The sequence below is a fragment of the Juglans microcarpa x Juglans regia genome, chromosome 1D, assembly GCF_004785595.1.
Source record: "Juglans microcarpa x Juglans regia isolate MS1-56 chromosome 1D, Jm3101_v1.0, whole genome shotgun sequence".
Taxonomy (NCBI): domain Eukaryota; kingdom Viridiplantae; phylum Streptophyta; class Magnoliopsida; order Fagales; family Juglandaceae; genus Juglans; species Juglans microcarpa x Juglans regia.
The window spans coordinates 23028501-23040909 of NC_054594.1; the positions used below are offsets into that span (position 1 = coordinate 23028501).

At 35.5% G+C, this 12409-nt stretch overlaps 1 protein-coding gene across 1 annotated transcript in view; it reads right to left on the minus strand.

Moving 5' to 3' along the window:
* Positions 1–8473: 8473 nt before the first annotated feature.
* LOC121254509 (putative UPF0481 protein At3g02645) overlaps positions 8474–12409 on the minus strand; it is a 94056-nt gene continuing 90120 nt past the window's right edge. The window contains exons 2-3 of the mRNA XM_041154573.1: positions 9276–10645; positions 8474–9242 (exon numbers count right to left, since the gene is read on the minus strand). Of these exons, the coding sequence (XP_041010507.1) occupies positions 8558–9242; positions 9276–10615 (2025 nt within the window). The 5' untranslated portion in view covers positions 10616–10645 and the 3' untranslated portion in view covers positions 8474–8557. The remainder of the gene's footprint in view (positions 9243–9275; positions 10646–12409) is intronic.

Consider the following 12409-nt stretch of genomic DNA (forward strand, 5'->3'; position numbering starts at 1 on the left):
TTAGAAGCTGCCCACTGCTAAAGAAATTTTGAACTGCCGATATGACTTCTTTGTTAACAATACTCCAATAATGCTTATAGAATAGAGTTGCCATTCCATCTAGCCCTAGAGTTTTATTGCTAAGAATTTGTTTTAGAGCTTATAATATTTCCTTTTCTTCTGGTATGACAATTAGTGATTCATTCTCTATATCCAAAATTTGCTTTTCAAAGAGATTATCCAGTTGTCCTAATACACTTGGATTCGAACAGGAGTATATAGTTCTAAAATGATTAAGAAAAGAAAACTCTATAAGATTAGGGTCCATTGACCAGTTACCTAGCGCCAATTTGATTGATTCAATAGCATTCTTTCTTCTCCGAATGGTTGTTTTCAGATGATAAAATTTGGTATTGAGATCTGTTGAGGTAAGCCATGTGAGTCTAGATTTTTGTCTCCATAATATTTCTTCATATTCTCATTGCTTGTGAAGTCTATGTTGCAAAAATCTTTCTCTTTCTTGGTTGGAAGGAGTCATAACATCATCTTGTACCTTGAGAAACTCACTTTCAATCTGATATATATTGTGGTTGATCTTTCCGAAGTGATCTTTGTTCCAAACTTTAAGTGCTTCTTTGGTTGATTTGATTTTATTGCATAGAATGTAAGATGAATTTCCCAGGTGGGGTTTACTCCATGCTTCACTGATTATTTGATGGCTTAATAGCTCACGGGTCCAGAATTCTTCAAACTTGAAAGAAGGGGCTTGACGATTATTGGCCGTGGTATATAACAAGATGGGATGATGATCAGATGCTGATGAGGCAAGATGTTGCAGTGTTGCATTTGAAAAAAAGTAATCGCCATTCTTGATTTGCAATCGCTTGGTCTAATCTTTCTCTTATGAGTGCTTGACCCTATCTATTATTGGTCCATGTAAACTTTGGGCCCATGTAGCCAATGTCTATGAGACCATTCCTATCCATGAGAGCTTTTAAACCCTTATAAGGATTGTAAGAGATAGGTCTTCCTCCATATTTTTTAGATTAATCAATGAGGTCGTTGAAATCTCTCAGACAAATCCAAGGCCTTAGAATAGCTTGATATAATGAATCTAAATGACTCTAAAAGCTAGCTTTGTTGTTCCATTGGGTCGGTGCATATACATAAGTAATCAGCCATGGTTGATGTGTAGGATTAAAGTAGACTAAAACTGATATTGCATTAATATTTATATTTACAGGTTCTATTTCTACACCTGGTCTCCAAAAAAGTAAAAAGCCTATTTTTTTTATAAACTGCTGGAATGTGAACAAAATAATAGAAACCTAAACTATTTACAATAGATATGGTGCGATCATCCGTCATCAAGGTTTATTACAAAAAAACTACATCCGGATTATATTTCCTAATATTAGCCTTTAAGTTTCTAATTGCTTTGGGATGGGCTAATCCCCTACAATTCCATGTCATTATCTTCACTTGGCTGGTGGAGGCATTTTTAAGCTTGCCTCACAAGCTGATTTGGACTTTCCACGTGTGTGTGTTGGTGGCTTGCTATATGGATTGATTTTTGCTTTGCCTTTTGATTTTTTTTTTCCTTTCCTACTGAGCCTGAGTGCATTGCCAGGATAGTTAGTGCCATTGAATCTTCCTCTGTTTGTTGCTTTGGAGAATGGCATTCAATTGGATTTATTTTCTCCACTTTGATGAGGTGTTGGGATTTTCCTTTTGGAGCATCAGTAGACTCAACATGTTGCTGCCTTTTGGAGGAGAGTATTATTCGGCCAACTTGTTAAGGATCAGTTGCCATTTCAATCTACATGGGATTATTTTCACAATGAACATCTAAATCTTCTAGCTATTGAATATGTATCTTATTTGGATGCAATTCCAAGACTTTTTCAGAAGCTGGACATGAAGGAGTGACAGTAGTAAAAACATCTGGTTCACTTGAAGCTGAAGGGCTATGCTTTTGGCTATTAACGGGCTGATGACTTCTGAAGGCTTGTAGAGGAGTTCAGGCTTATTACCAAAGAAGAAGTGCTGAGGCCTATTAGAATATATGTCTTGTGGGTCCATAAATAAAGGCCTAGTTTCCTTTTGAAAACCCGAATTAAGCCCAAGTCCAATGCCTAACCCAAGCCCTAGCCCAATTCCGAGTTTTTCCTTCTAAGTGTTGTATTTCTGAATTGCCGTATATATATGCTTCCATTGAGTTCTCCATGGGGGGCAAATTTGCATTGACTCAATGGCCGAGAGAGTAAAGGAGAATATTCATGTACCCGAGTACTAAATTTGTCTGCCACCTGCTCTTCTGCGAATGGAGAAAAAAGGGATATTTTGCTACAATTCGAAGTGAGGCTGTTCGATTCTATAGTTGGCTGAACAGTGAAGAAATTAATGTTTCTTGGTGAAGAAATTAATGAGTTGGGATCATTGTAGCTATACTGTGTTGCTGCATCTTCTCTCATGGAAATTTCGCCCGGTTGCAGAGAGCTTGATGGAGTTGAAAGCAAATGATGTAAGTCTAACTTGCTTGCTGAAATTTGTTCAATATGGTCACTGCAAAAGTAGCTCTGGCCCTTAAGAGCAAGCTCATGTTATTTACTCGTATTTAGAGCTTGTTTTCCTTTGTTATAAGTGCCTATGGTTGAACCCGAAGGAGAGAAATCTTCAATATGCTCTGTTTCTTCATACTGCCCAGCACCCATTTGATGAAAAGCCTGACTATTTTCAAAGTTGTTTTGAAACTCTGCTTGTATCCAAGGGCCATACTTTAATCTTGTTGGTGATGAGCTTAAGAAACCACAAAAAATTTGGGAATGACCAAGCCTTCCACATGCATACAAAAGTCTGACAACTTTTCATATTTTAGAGCTATCCATATTTCATGGTTGCCGAGTCTTGGCATCATAAACCCTTGTTGAAGTGGTTTTGTGACATCTAGCTCAACTTTGATTCTAATAAATTTTCTGAAAGCTAAACCATAAAGAGGATCTTCCTCAATTTTGATCAAATTACCAAGGGCTTTCTCAATTTCTATTGCATTATTGAGAGTGATGCGATCTAGGGGTAGTCCATGAATTTGTACATTAAAAATTGCATGATTTAAATTGATTTCATGGAAAGTGGCTCTCGGAGACCATGGTTTCAAAATAAGCAAGTGCCCTTTGATATTCCAAGGGGCTTGATTCAGCACTCTTAACTTGTCTTGAGAAGTTCTAAAGGTGAATATAAACTTATTTATATCCATGTCTTCAATGAGAAAGTTTTGGAGAAAGTTCCAAGAGGCTTTAATACTAGAATGAATTGCATATTTGTTCAAAGGTCTGTCTACAACTAACCTTCATGTCAGGATTTTATCTGAAGTAGCTTTTGTTGTCTCTGGAGTAGGTTGAAGATTGAGATCATTCCATGAAAAAGCTTTTGTTTGAAGGATCAGTGAATCGATTTCCATTTGATGTTGATGTTGAAACCGTAATAGAAGTGGCTATTGTTTGGATTGAAAACTAAGAACGGTTTGACAGTCAAAATGTTGATGTTTGAACTTCTTCTTTGTATATAAAATAATTACGTGAAAAGGAGCAACCGTAAGTGCAGGATAGATTTCCACCTCCTAGATAGAGAAACTCTGACTTTTCTCTAGCCGATTCTTACAAGCAAAAATTTTTTTTGCTCTCTCGCTTGCATAATTGCATAGAATTGATTGCACTTTTGGAATCTTCCGTCAATGCGGACAATATAAATATATATATATATATATATAAGCAAGTAAGCATGTCATAGATGAACTAATAGATTACAGGATACAAGGTTCGATGGAGTGTGAGCCTTCTACAGTCTTCTCAAAGTCAACATATACAATACTAGAAATAAGAAAAGAAAGATCTGGATATAAAAACTTCGCTCTCACCCATTTCTTGCAAGGGGAAGCCGCTTGAAATAGTTTTTACATAGTATGATAAATAGACTATAATATTATGGCTAGAGTTGTGTTCTACATTTTATTGGTTTGGATTATCTGAAAGAGACTTTCACGACCACTTTAACTTTATCACTGGTTAGGAAAAGCAGGAACATAGGGTAGTAGCAACCAGAAATTGTGTCGAATCACCGGCGAAAGACCACCACTGATTGTGGTGGCGCGTGCAGCTAACGTGCCACCCTGGGAGTGAAAGTGTAGTTTGGATCTAAAATATCTGATGTCGCTGGTCCCAAGGGTGCCGCACTTTTGAACTGCTTTCTTCTACCTACTGGTAGATCGGCGACTGGAGAGTTTGGTAGTGGGGCGCATGTTAGTCTAAGGACGTCGAAAGATAGTAGATCGGCATATTTCAGTGCTATGGACGGAAAACTATAGGAGAAAAAATATAAAGGCAACTTGAAACAGAAAACAGGTCCACCGAAGGGGGAGGGTGGGTGGAGCTGAAGCTCCAACCCCCTCCCCCCAGAGTGAACGGAGAGAATCTCGAGTGGTGGAGAGAGGTCTTTGTTGCTAGAGAGAGAAAAATTCCCTCTAGCTATATATATATATATATATATACACACACACACATACATGACTTTATAACATATATATATGGTGACTCCAAGAAAAAAATAACGTTGGAAAAATTAAAGAGAAAAGCATTGAATTGACTACACTTGTTAAAAAAGCCATGGAAGAGGAAAAATGACTAAAAATATTAGGCAGGGGAATCCAATTCCACTCAACTCATATATGTAAAAGGCAAGGGAAATTAAGAGAAAGTAGATTGAAATAATGTTAAGCTTTTACTTGTGGAATTTTTCTACTGGCTTCCAATGGAGCCAATTCATAAGTCGAAATTAATAAGAGGAAAATGAAGAGGATAATAGGGGCCCTGTGAACCATCTTGTTGCTACTCACGATCAAAGCCCTTATCTTTTAAGAGACTATGGCTGGAGATTAATTTTGGGCCAATTATATAGCAATATCTACAAATAGGCAGACCATATGGGTCAAAAGCATTTCTTCCTATACTATGGCTACTACTTGGCTTCCTAAGAAAATCACCAAAAAAATTGATAGAATTCAAATGAGGTTCTAGTGGGGCTTTAAGGCTAACAAAGCTCACAATCTTACACCAAAATCTTGGAAATCAATTTGCCAACCTAAATTCTTAGGAGGTCTAGGAATGAGAACTGCAACAAACTTCAATAAAGCCCTTCTGAGCAAAGTTACCTGTCACCTTATCAATAAGGAAACAAGCACATGCAAAGAAATGCTCATCCAAAAATACATGAGACACTCAATTGGAGCAATATCTTTGCAAAACCAACAGATTCCAGTTTTTTGGAAAAGCATTCTCAAACAAAAAGACTTCATTCTCTTGAATCTCAATATCTAGATCTACAATGGGTAGGAACTAAAGTTTGGTCAGACCCATGGGTACCTTCTATTGATGGATTCACTCCAAAACCAAAAATACCGGATACATGGCAAGACCCTCAAATGACAGTTTCTAAACTCATTCTTGAGGAGCCAAGAAGATAGAACATAATTTTGCTACAAACTCTTTTTACTCAAGAAACAGTAATTGAAATTAAAAAAAAAAAATCCATCTAACTGAGCACCATCATCACAATCAGCAGGACAATTCAAGATGGATTCAACATACATCAGGTCTTTTTTCTGTAAAATTAGCTTATGCAGCTATTGGTCTCCAACAAAATTCAACAAATCTCACTCCCCCATGGAAAAAACTCTAGTCCCATAATCTTCAAGACATGCTGAAGCTCTTCCTTTGGAAAGTGTTAAATGACATGGTAATTACTAAGAGCCTCCCTAGGAGGTTTATAGCACTTTCTGAGGATCGAAAAATCTGTCCTATTTGTCATCAGGAGGAGGAGACTAATGAGCATCTTTTTCTAAGCTGCCTTTTCACAAGAATTCTTTGGAGACAATCACCTTGGCCACTAGACATAGAAGCATTCAAACCTTTAGGCATTAGGACTTGGATTGAAAATATTCTTAACCCTACCAAGCTAAATCTCTTTGATGAAGAAGTACATCATTTATAGATTTTTATTATTGTGGCAATGGATAATATTTGGTTCACTAGAAATAAAAAAATTCATGCAAACAACAACATAGCAGTAGATCAATTTGTCAAAAAAACCTTAGACATGTATCAGGAACATTGTAAAGCATGGGAGTGGAAATGTTCAGAACTCAACTCTAATTGGAATTGGAAACCACCTGAATTCGAAGACACCTAATCCATCACATTTGATGCTGCAGTGAGACAACATGGTAGTACATCAACAGCAGCTTGCAGATAAAAAAATGGAGAAGTTTCAATTTGTAGTGACCAGGTTTGTATGGAGTACTAATCCAAATCAGAGTGAAGCGATGGCAGCCTACATAGGAGTTCAAGAAGCATTCAAAAGAAATATCAGAAAAGTTATCATTGAAGGGGATTCACTAAATGTTATCAATAGCATTAATCATCCACAAAAATCAAACAATTGGGAATCAGAAGGAGTAACAAGGGATACCAAATTTTTGTTAAAAGAGCTGAAAGAATGGAGAGCAATCAAGATACATCAATCACAAAATCGATGTGCACATTCAATAGTGCAATGAGCATATTCCAACAATAAGTTTGAAAAAATCCCTCTGATAGAAATACGACCATATTTATTAGATTTTCATAGTGGGAATGACCCTCCCTTAGGTACTAGAAGCATGATCTCATATAATGGTTTGTAATATAATCTACTCTTGTACAAATGCTCTTTTACTAATGAAGTCACTTTAGAAAATATATATATATATATATGGGTCAAAAGCTGGATCATATTTCTAGTAGGAAGTTATATGTATTTCTGATTGGAAATTAATTTCTTTTGGTTATTGGATTAGTACAAAAATTACAAGTGGCTAAACTTTGAGTTGAGTGGCCCTGCACATGACATTATGATTATTGACTCGAAAGATTAAGTAACAAAGGGAAGATAACAAAATCATGATCAGCATTAATTGAATTGACTACACTTTCAATGGCAGACCATAAAAAGGAGGGAATTTGGCATGGAATCCATTGAAATCTCTATGAGATCCATCATGATCAAGACCACTCATCCGTCAATGATCATTTGCCTAACTTGTTCCCCCACACCTATCCAATAAAATCCAAGAAGCATTTTTTAGAAAATAGGCTACGTATGTCAATGACCAAAAATTCTAGTATTGCCACACCACATTCAAGTGTGCTAGCTTCCATCGCCCCTCAACCCATCAAAGGCACCAAATTTGCACTAGACAATCAGCCAGTACTATCACCCATGCACTCTAGGAGACTGCCATGGTCAGGCCCACCACCTATTCAAGATCATAATCTTGTTAATTTTCTAGCCATTTCTTGCTTGCTTGCCTTTATTTTGCGTTCTATATTAACTTGTTTGGGGTTTTCTGAGGTTGTTACACTTCTAGTTCATTTAGCAAACACTAATGAAGATCCTAAAACAATTAAGGAGTGGGGCCACATGCTTAGCAACAATGGGAATGAAATTTTTGAGTTTTTATTAGGTTTGAATATTATTTGGTATGACATATATTGATGATGCTATAGAGTAATTTTCTTATTTCCTACTTGAAAAAAAACTAAGATCTTTAGAGGATGATGATTTGAGAAAAAAGTTTCTTAGTTTGGAAAGTTTTCTAAAATAAGGTGAATATTCTTGGTTTAGATTTGTTTTCAGAATTAAAAGTATTAAAAGAAGGTTTTGCAAATAGATACTAGCAGTAATCCAATAGAAGCATTAGATTATATTAAAAAGTTAGATTCTTTTCCAATTGCATGCACTGCTTATAGAATGTTATTGCAATACTTGTGACAATTGCACCCGAAGAAAGAAGTTTTTCAAAACTAAAATTAATAAAACCATATTTACATTCAACAGTGTCATTAGAAGAAAGATTAGATGAGTTGAGATCAACTCATCTCATTACTATTCACAAATTTCAACTCATAAATCTCACAACTGTTTATAAATCATTTCATCTCATTTCATCTCTTATCTCAATCCAAACGGAGCTAAATAGATTGGCCATTTTATCTATTGAAAATAACATATTAACAAATATTGAGTATAAAAATTTGATAAGTAATTTTGCATCTCAAAAGGCAAGAAGAATGATATATAAAATTTCATGATAATACGTAGCCTTGCCGCTATGGTGGTCTTCTAACCATGTGAGGAATAACACTACTAGATAATATGTAGCCTTGTCGTACGGCTGTCTAAGCAATGAGAAATTCATTCCACGTTGTTATTCAAGAGCAGTGCTATTAATTGCACTGCTAGGGGCCCGAGTTAAAACATGGAATAGGCTAAATTGGATGCACGGATAGTCTTATCCATCTTAGCCTATTTCGTGTATTAGCCTAAGCACTCACCCGTGGCCAATCAATTTCATTCAATAAAACATGATTCATATATAAATAACTCAACAAAAGATAATAAGTCACTCTTACTTGGTAAAATCTTATTGTTCGATATTTATTACATTTACTAATTAAGAGAACACACATCAAGCAGCACCCAAAACTTACGGAATAATAGAAAATATGGTTTGTACAATTGTAAGTGCAAGCAATAAGAAAGCAGCCATAAATGAAATCCATGCCCAAGGACTGTTGAAATAATCACGCCTTAATTTTGCCATCCATACATTCCTGCGTCTCCTACAATGCATGTTCACATCCATGATAGTTCTAGCATAAATGTTGATTGAAAAACCGACATAGTGACCAAGCTTGTTAACCATGGTGGAAATAGTTTCATCATCACCCAAATTATTATGGATAATTCCTCTTCGACGAAGTAACTCAACATCCTTTGGAGTGTTAATGAGATGATCCATGAAGCACACATAGTTGTAGATGTAATTCACTTCGTAGGGTGGATGACAGTATTGCTCATATGCAATTAGATTTCGTAAGTAAGTCTCTGTCTGATCTTGTATGCTCAAAGGTGAAATCTCCATTAGCCCATTGTTGAACTTTATGGAAAACACATTAGATTTCTCTACCTTCTTGAATTTGATTCCAGCCTCTTGAAGCTCTGTGGCACCATGTATGTTCCTAGCTTCAATATCTCTAAGAGCAAGTAGACGCTTAAATTTCTTTGCCTTGTTGAATTCGACTCCAGCTTCCTGAAGCTCTTTGTCGTAAGGTACTGACTTCCAATTTTCAATCTTGTCCAAACAAAGTAGATGCTTCAATTTCTGTACTGTCTTTAATTCAACTCCATCCATTTGCGTCCATGTTTCACACGGTTTTGACTTCTGGTCTTCATTCCTATTTCGATAAGCAAGTAGATCCTTAAATTTCTTTGCTTTGTCGAATTCAATTCCAGCCTCTTGAAGTTCAATGGCATAAGGTATTGCTGTCCAGCTCAAAATCTCAAATAGACCATCCTTAAATTTCTTTGCCATATTGAATTCAACTCCAGCCTCTTGAAACTCTGAGCCAAACGGAATTGATTCCCAGTCTTCATTTTCAATCTCTACCATAATGACTTGGAATCTAGGTTTCTGAAATTTGCTGGTGTACGGAATTGTCTTCCTCATGTTTTCCATTTTTGCAAGTAATGGAATGATAGCTTCATGAATCAGACCAAATAGGCACTTAAATATCTCTACATTCTTGAGCTTGACTCTTGCCTTTTGACGTTCACTAGCATGATCTATTTCCGTATCAAGTAATGAAATACTAATTGTTGCATGTATGAGACCAAGGAGATGCTCAAACTCTGCATTCTTGATTCTGAACCTGACCGTTAAACGTTGATGTACCATGTCTAGAAGTGAAGGGGTGAGAGCTTCATGCGCCAAACAAAGTAGATGCTTAATCTTTTCGGTTGAATTATAACTCGATGCATCAACATTCCATTCAAATGGTAAAAAGCAAGAGAAAAAATTGAGGGCAAGATCATTAAGTCGTGCCTGGATAACCAGAGCTATGGAAGTAGAGCTTTCAATACTAATTCCATCTTTCTCCTCATCAATATCGACAACGTGTTCTCCTAACTTTTTGGATCTGTTATGAAGTATTGTGTTGTTACTCTCACTCATTCCGAACAATTTATCCAAAACAAAGAATGGAAGTTGATTTTCAAATAACAGTAGATCACAAGCTATTCTAGAGCGCACCCACCACATTTGAAAGATTGGGTCATCTTCATGATAATCTCCTGTTTTCCTGTAGATTTCATACTTGTGGAACAACTCAATAATGAAACACCCATCAAGTACCATCATTTCTACAAACTCCTCTGGGGTGTGGCTAATGTGTTCTCCATAGCAATTACGAGCTCTTTCTTCCAATTCTTTCAAGGTGGCAATGTATGTTTCTACACTTCCTTTCGTTCTTTTAAGCATTTGATGTAGATATCGCAATTTATGCATTTCCATAAACCCCTGGCCAACCTTGCTTTGATCGTTGTAAGGACCGATGGCAACCAGCACAGGCTTATACGCCTTCTCGTTTACATTACGTAACTGCTCATGCACTTTATACATACAACACTCGTTAGCATTTCTAGTCAACCTAGCATGCTTTTCCTCAAATTCCTTAATACGAGTGGACAGTGTCTCCCTGCTCATATTCTAAAGAAGTAGTACAAGTCTCTATTCCTAATACAAACAATAAAATTTCTCTATAATTTTAACAAAAGTTTCTTATAGAAAAATGCAAGCTACTAAATTGTTAATACGAATAGAGAGCAGACCTCATATTCTAGAAATAATACAACTATCTACTCCATGTATTTGCATACAAATTGTCACTAACATGTAACAACTAAGACAAATTAAGCTTCCCACTAAACTAGATTGGACAATTTCATTAGCTTATCTTGTGCCCTTAAGGAAGATGTACAAAAAACATGCTTTTCTAATAGGATTAAGGTAAGTGTTTTGAGGGATACTTGTCAATTTCTTCCATTCCAATATAAAAGGTGCAAAAGCTAGAAATCATGCATCCCTTTATCTTGAGGTTTTCTTTCTTCCATTCCAATATTGAAGGTGCTAAAGCATTAGGGGAGTGCCTTACTACTTCCATTCACCAACGTGGAAGACTATATGTAAATTCTACCCATAATTCATAAAGAAAGCCAATGAATTATTCGAGAGGGTTGAAGTTCTTTTCAATTTGGGAACTCCTTAGTTCATAAGGGTTTTTTCATCACTTATTCTCACTTACAGGTCAAAGATCTATGCTCAACCACTGGATGGTGCATCCCAAATGTTCGGGCACTCAATAACTCAACTTTGCTTTAGGAGGTAAACAAATTCTCCATCAGACTTCAGCAACAAGGAACAGAAACTAGGGTATGGAAAGATACTCTAGATTAGGGGTGAAAGATTTTCGGTCCGAACCAGAAAACTGACCAGATCAAACGGTTTAGTTCGAGCCAAACCAGACCAAAAATAATGACAGTCAGTCTCAATGCATAGTATATGAGACTTTTGGTTTTCGGTCCGGTGCCAGGCTATGGCTTTTTTGGACTGGTCCAAACCGAAATGTTTAAATATAAATTTTTAAATAAATTTTTTAATATATAATATATTATGATATATATAATATATTATTTTATAGAGTAGTGTATAAGTTAATTAAATTTAGTTAATTTAATTATTATTATTTTATTAAATTTAGTTTAAATTTTATTTTATTTTTTTAAATCTATTAACGTTCCTTTACTTAGTTTGATAGAAAAGAAATATAAAAGTGATTTTGATCCTAAAAATTTAAGAAGAATTCTAAATTAATTAAAAAAAAACTAGATAGTTTAAAAAAAAAAAAACGTTTAATAACAACTTGAAAAAAAACCATTAGGAATTTACAAAAACCCAAAAAGGAAAGATAAAATTTGAGGGATACTGGTTAAAATAAAAGGAGTCCAAAAACATAAAGATGAAGATTAAAATCTTAAATTCTATCTACTTTTTTGTGTTTGTATTTTTTTAATAAATCAAAAAGTTCATATCAGCGATAAGTGTTCAATGACCCAATAACATTAATATTTTATTTATTATTAATCCCTCCATTAATTTGAAACATCAAACCGGAACTAAAAAAATTAAAAAAAAAAAACGAAAACTTAACACCAAATTATTAAAAAATTTGTAATAACAACATAATTACACTTAAGGATATATAGACAGACATACGTACCTGGAGAACCAAGGCAATGGAGCGAACTTGCTAATTTGTTGCTCAAATGTTGATCTCCGTTGTTCGGAGTAGCACTTTAATCTTTTTGAATCCAAAAAGCCTAAAGGATAGAGATTATGTAAAGATGCACGAGCCTTCTTCTGCCCTCACATACTTGAAGGGAACATGACTAGACGTAGACTCTGCTAGGACCCTCGTCAGCTGTGTGACATGTGATCCCC